This window comes from Pipistrellus hanaki (genome assembly GCF_964339955.1).
Source record: "Pipistrellus hanaki genome assembly, chromosome: 3".
NCBI classification, from domain to species: domain Eukaryota; kingdom Metazoa; phylum Chordata; class Mammalia; order Chiroptera; family Vespertilionidae; genus Pipistrellus; species Pipistrellus hanaki.
In genome coordinates, this window is record NC_140505.1 from 26,633,983 (window position 1) to 26,639,878 (window position 5,896).

Consider the following 5,896-nt stretch of genomic DNA (forward strand, 5'->3'; position numbering starts at 1 on the left):
CAATCAATCACACTTCTGTGATAAACCCTCAGTAAAAACAGGACAACCCCTGGAAGTGCCCTGAGGGTGATGGGCCCTGATTCCATGGGACAGAGCACAGAAGCGCTGCATTTGGGAACCACCCAGACTTTGCCCATTTACCTCTTCTTTGGCTGGTCCTGAATTTTGACCTTTATAATAAAGCTGTAGTCACAAGGGTAACACTTCCTGAGTTCTGAGAATCATTACAGTGAGTTAGCATTACAGGAAGAGGTCATGAGATTTACAACCAGTTGGTCAGAAGTGCAGGTGGCCTGAGAACACCAAACTGGCGTCTGGTGTGTGGAGCATGGGCATGCTGTTGACCATCCTGCCTTTGACCTGTGGAGCCTGGCGCTGCCTCTGGGTGGCGAGAGCCAGGATTGCACTGCAGTATACCTTGTGACTACCTCAAATCCTTAAGAGAGCAGGGATCTGGAGAGGCTAAACAGCCAGCACAAGATTCCAACTAGTCTGTGACATAGCCAGTGAGCCCATGCTGCAGAAAAGAGTGTGTGCTGTGAAAATGGCATTTCCTGCAGGCCATACCTCTGAGTGCATGCTATCAAGAAGGACGAGAAAAGTCGAGGAAAGGACATATTACCTAGAAATGAAAGAAGACACACACTTGCTTGGTGATCAAGGATCTCTTGTTTAATTAATGTGTAAGAGGGCACAAATTAAATCAGGTTTCCCACCTCCATCCCAAAATAATCAAAACAGCAGAACCCTGTAGACTCAGGCGTGTTCAAGGAAAAGACATAACATAACAAGCTAATGCTAGCATCCCACTGGAGGTGCTGGAGAGCCTCGTTGGCAACCACATAGTGCAGGTTTGGGGGCATTTCCCTTTGTGCTCCTACAAGTGTGTTTTCTGAGCTACTGGGTAGCAGCCTGTGAGTTTTCTTGCACTGCACTGGATGCAAGGGCTTTGTTTATTTTCATTCAGTTCCCATGGATATAGGGAGACGTATAAGTTGAGCTTTAACTCAAAAAAGTGCCCACAGATTCAATTGATGTGTTTTAACCCGAAATATTGCTGTGGCTGTATCTGCCCGATCTTGAACCGTTTATTACAACCCCAGAGAACCTGATATTAAGCCACTCTTTGAGTCTTATCCAGGCATAATGTGCTGCTCGGCTGAAAGGCTGGCCTGGGAAGAAGATGCACAGGGTGTAATCACAGCCATTACCGAGAGCCATCAATGCAGCCAAACCTACACTTTCCACAGTCAGCAGCAGACAGCTTGCTGAAAAGGAACCATTAGACCCAGACCTGGCCCTTGGTGCGCGATAAACGGCAGAAGGGAAAACCTGTTAGCGAACTGCTCCCACAGAAAAAAGGTGAGTGCTGTCACACGCTGAAGTGAAGACGCTCGGGTTCTTTTAAAAAGGTCAGCATTTCAGGGTCCACGGGACAACGTGGGTATCGGAAAGCTGCCACCCTCTGTCACCGCTCACAGCCTCGTGCTGGGAGGGCACCTGCAGGATGGGACACATCCTCCCATCCTTCCCCAGAGTGACCATCCAGTCTGGCTGGGTCACCTGGGAAATGAAGTCAGGGCAACTGCAGGAGGCCTGGTGTCTCCTCCCACCTTCCTTCCCCTGGCACCGGCCACATCCTTCTGGCTCTGAGCTTGTTTCCACGTAGAGCTGGGTGATGGGCAGTGAATGGAACAACATCCCCAACCACCTCAAACGCCTTGCCCCTTCTGAAAAAGCCCTGATGAAGTTTATGACGTTGTTACTCTAGAACTTGAGGAGTGGAGAGAAGAGGCTCCGCTTCGCATAACGAAGGTGGACGTGGCAGAGGCTGATTTGCTTGGCCTTCTGTGTCTGCAAACACAGGAACTTAACGCCTGAGTTTATGCATTGGGCCACCACCTTGGGCCAACACCCAGCATTTGGACTTTATCTGAATCTATCCTCCTCTCAAAGACACAGATTGGAGCAGAGCAAGAATGACATGAAGACCTTTTAGAGCGATGCTGCAAATCGAGATTGACTTTGGAACTGTCGCCTCTGGCTTACAGGAGTGTTCTGTTCTCTAATTATCTGTCTGCCTGCCATATGCTGTTCTACATGTCGCCACTCAGGGAAGCTAAACATTTCTGAGTGCCGGGCTGACATGGAGGTCATAAAAGGTGTGTTTTTAAGTAAAGCCATCAGTGAGGGGTGGAATTAAAAATCAAGTCCTGATGGCAGCTCTGGATTTAACCAATTAAGAAAGAAAACCCTGCTTTTCCGCCATCTTGGACCCTGCGGAGGTGAGCGGGAGCACCACTGCTGCTGAACTTTAGGGGCCTGCTGGGAACAGGACTTCTATAAGGACAAATATGTCTGGAAGGCTGTGGTCCAAGGCCATTTTCGCTGGCTATAAGCGGGGTCTCCGGAACCAGAGGGAGCACACAGCTCTTCTTAAAATTGAAGGTGTTTATGCTCGAGATGAAACGGAATTCTATCTGGGCAAGAGATGTGCTTATGTGTACAAAGCAAAGAACAACACAGTGACTCCTGGGGGCAAACCAAACAAAACCAGAGTGATCTGGGGGAAGGTAACTCATGCTCATGGAAACAGTGGAATGGTTCGTGCCAAATTCCGAAGCAACCTTCCTGCTAAGGCTATTGGACACAGAATCCGATTAATGCTGTACCCCTCAAGGATTTAAACTTACTGAAAATAAATAAAATGGATTTGTTCTCAAAAAAAAAAAAAAAAAAAAAGAAAGAAAATCCTGTAGCAATGAAGGCTGACCACTTGGATGGATCAATCAGCATAAGAGAAGAGCCATGCCCTGGATGCAGGATCTCAGTGATGAAGGTGGACAGGGCGGGCGGTGGGGTAGGCCTGAGTCACTAGGGTGGGGTGTTAATAGATTTCATAATGTTTGTGGTATTTGCTCATCTAGCAATTGTCCTTGACCCCAAACTGGATTTCACATATGCTATTTTCTATTCTTTCTTTCTCCCTCCCCTCCCCCAATAGAATGAGGCATAAGCTTTTAAATGCTCCTGTCTATAATCTGTCACAGGGTCTCAAAGCAGATGTTTACACTTGGCTGTGAATCCACCAAGGGGAGATTGCAGAATGAAGCCCATTGGCTGATGTTGCTCACTCCTGGGTTCTTAGGTTCACCCAGAGTTTTCAGTGTTTACATTTACAGTGGCGATTCCATAACTCTTTCAAATCACCCAGTAGGATGGGGTGAGGAGCCCTGATCAGGACACGGAGTAATCCCATTCGAGCCCCAAACCATGTGATCAGTGGATTTGTCCAACCCGTTTCCCACAGTGAAAGCCGGTTCTCTCCTACTTTTAAATTTAACAACCTTATCTATGGAAATTACCTGTCTTATATGCATGGTTGTTTCTTGTGATGCATTATTTTTTAATATCATTTCAAAATTTGGCTTAAGGAAGACAAACCTCACCATTTTTGAATGAATTTTCTGACATAAGGTGAACTAGGAAGCTCCTGCCTTCAATGCATTGGTATTCTGAAGACTCCCAAGTCCATCTGGGTCCCTGCGCTCTTGATCTTCCTGTTACCCGAGAGACTGAGGTTCTGAGAAGGCCTGAGAGATTTGGAGATTTGCCTAGAGTTGCTCAGCTGGCTCCTAAGTCAGGACTCTGAGTCACTATGGTTTTATGCTCTCAGATAATTTCCTTCTCTGCCAGAAAGTGTGGGAGTAGCTGTTTTAACTCAACATGAAGCAATTTCTTCTTTCATGGAACCTTGTAGTGAAGGTGTACTCCCATTAGGACACCCACCAAGCCCCATGCTGCCCTGGTTTTTGTCTTCTTAAATCTCCCCCAAGAGTGTTCTATAAAGCCTTTCCCAGCTTCTATAACCCACGACCCACGAGCTTCCTCCACCTACTATCCTTCCTTTCTCTTCTCCCTTTGTTCACCTTGTACTCACTCCTCCAACCACGCATGCCTGGCTTCCTTCCTCCCACCCCACAGCCGGCCTTTCTAGAGACCAGCAGTGATTACCTGTATCAGGTCCCTTGGCTGTGGCCACTGTGGACAGCTCTCCGCTCCTTCATAGCTTCTGGGGCTTTGGTCTCCTGGCTTCTCCTTGGTAAGTCACTTTTCCTCTCATGACCAAACTGTCACGGGCCCCTAACCCTCTGAAGTGAGTGCTGACCTGGACTCTTGTCCCTCCACAGGTCCTCTCCTCACCCTCCCCAAGGCTGCCCATCCATGCTTACAGAAGCAATAAACTACATGTAGACTGCCTCCACCCAAATTTGCAATCACACCAGAGAAATTTCCTGCACTCTAGTTTCATTGAAGATCCACTTGCCTTCTAGACATCCCACTTAGACACCATGGAGTCACCTCTTCCCACCCCAATAGATGGCTCTTTCCCAGCCAGAACCCTAATAAGGCTTTCTCACTTCTAACCTCCTACTTCTAATAATCACCATGTCGTAGTCATTTTGTCTCTGAGATTCCTCATGAAGGCAGCTTCTTATCTGCAACTTCTCTCATTCATCAGGAGATAGGGAATCACTGTCTCTCTCATCAATGCCCATCAGAGTCTCACTCGGTCCCTTTGTCATAGACTTGGTTATGGGAATTGTAGGAGATGGTCAATGCAGGCACCATACACGTGAACACAGATGCAGCTCAGACCTTGATAACAACTGACATTTACTATGGGCTTTCTATCTGACAAGTGGCAATAGATACAGCATTCCTGTGAGGTATGAATATTTATCCCACTTTTCCATTTGGGAAGGCAAGCACAGAGAGGTTAAAGAGTCTGCCTTGAGAGCTGGGAAGTACCTGTGTGACCCTGTAACCGAGCTTTGCACCACCAGGACATCCAGACGCAGGGTGTGGGATCTCACCACTGGTCTCGGTGTCCACGTGGGCACGAGTGTGGCCTCCAGCATTTCTGTTTGCAACCATTAGCTGACTAAGGCCCACGGTGTTCTAGGTACCAGATGAGGTGCTCTACTCCTTGCCCAGGTTGACTTCCTTCCTCTGCTTCTACTTATCAAGTTATCCTGTGCCTCTTCCAGATTTCAAATGCTGAAAAGGGTGGATTTGTGGGAGAGACAGAGATGCAAGTTGGGAGCGTCCTGCCATGCACAGAAGGGACATTCTCTGGCTGTCTTGAGGGCTGTGTGAAAACAAGTCCCTTCCCCAGGCAGCACACCCAGGCAGGAATCTGATCCCCTCGCTGATGCGGCTAAAAATAATGAGCCTCGTTAGCACATTCAAAACAGTGGCATGAAATTACATAGGACAAGCTGAAGACTAGGCTCGCCTCGGCAAGGGGTCCCTTTTCTCCCCTGCGACTCCATGGGAATTCTTAAACACACTTTCTCCCAGAGCCACAGGGCTGGCCCCTCCAGAGTGAGCAACATGTTCTTATTCTAATTATGCTGGTAATTAGAGCTCAGGTTTTTGAACCTCAACCAACCATGTTCCGCCCCTCCAGGGAGTCACATGGCATGAGAATTGCGCCTGAAACTTTACTGCTGGCTTGAGACTATGGCTCTTGGGAAGGATGCTTTAAAAGCCAACCAAACTATGTATTGATTTGTGTATTTGTTTGTTTGTTTTGTCCCTGCCTTGCCATAACTGCTGTTGTCCAATCACTATTTTGTGCTTTGTGTATATTGAAGCAAAGGGCTCAGAGCCTTCCTCTCTTTCTCATTGATTTGAGTGTGTGCCATACAAAAGTTGACATTCCTTTATTCCACTAATGCTTAGGAGCACAGGAATAAATGCCACAAGGGGACTGAACACAGAGAGTATATTTGTCTTAGTTTGTTTTGAGAGGTCTGCTTCTGTGTGTGCATTTGAATAAGGGAATGTCTCAGGCTTGGCAACAAATACGTTTCTATCAAGATTTTAAAAA

General features: G+C 47.4%; 1 protein-coding gene across 1 annotated transcript; it reads left to right on the top strand.

The window, feature by feature from the left end:
* Positions 1-2,264: 2,264 nt before the first annotated feature.
* Positions 2,265-2,751, top strand: LOC311619614 (large ribosomal subunit protein eL33-like). Its single transcript, XM_084878213.1, has 2 exons — positions 2,265-2,284; positions 2,320-2,751. The coding sequence occupies exon 2, from the start codon at positions 2,355-2,357 to the stop codon at positions 2,685-2,687; it is 333 nt and encodes a 110-aa protein (XP_084734339.1). The 5' UTR covers positions 2,265-2,284; positions 2,320-2,354; the 3' UTR covers positions 2,688-2,751.
* The last annotated feature ends 3,145 nt before the right edge of the window (positions 2,752-5,896 follow it).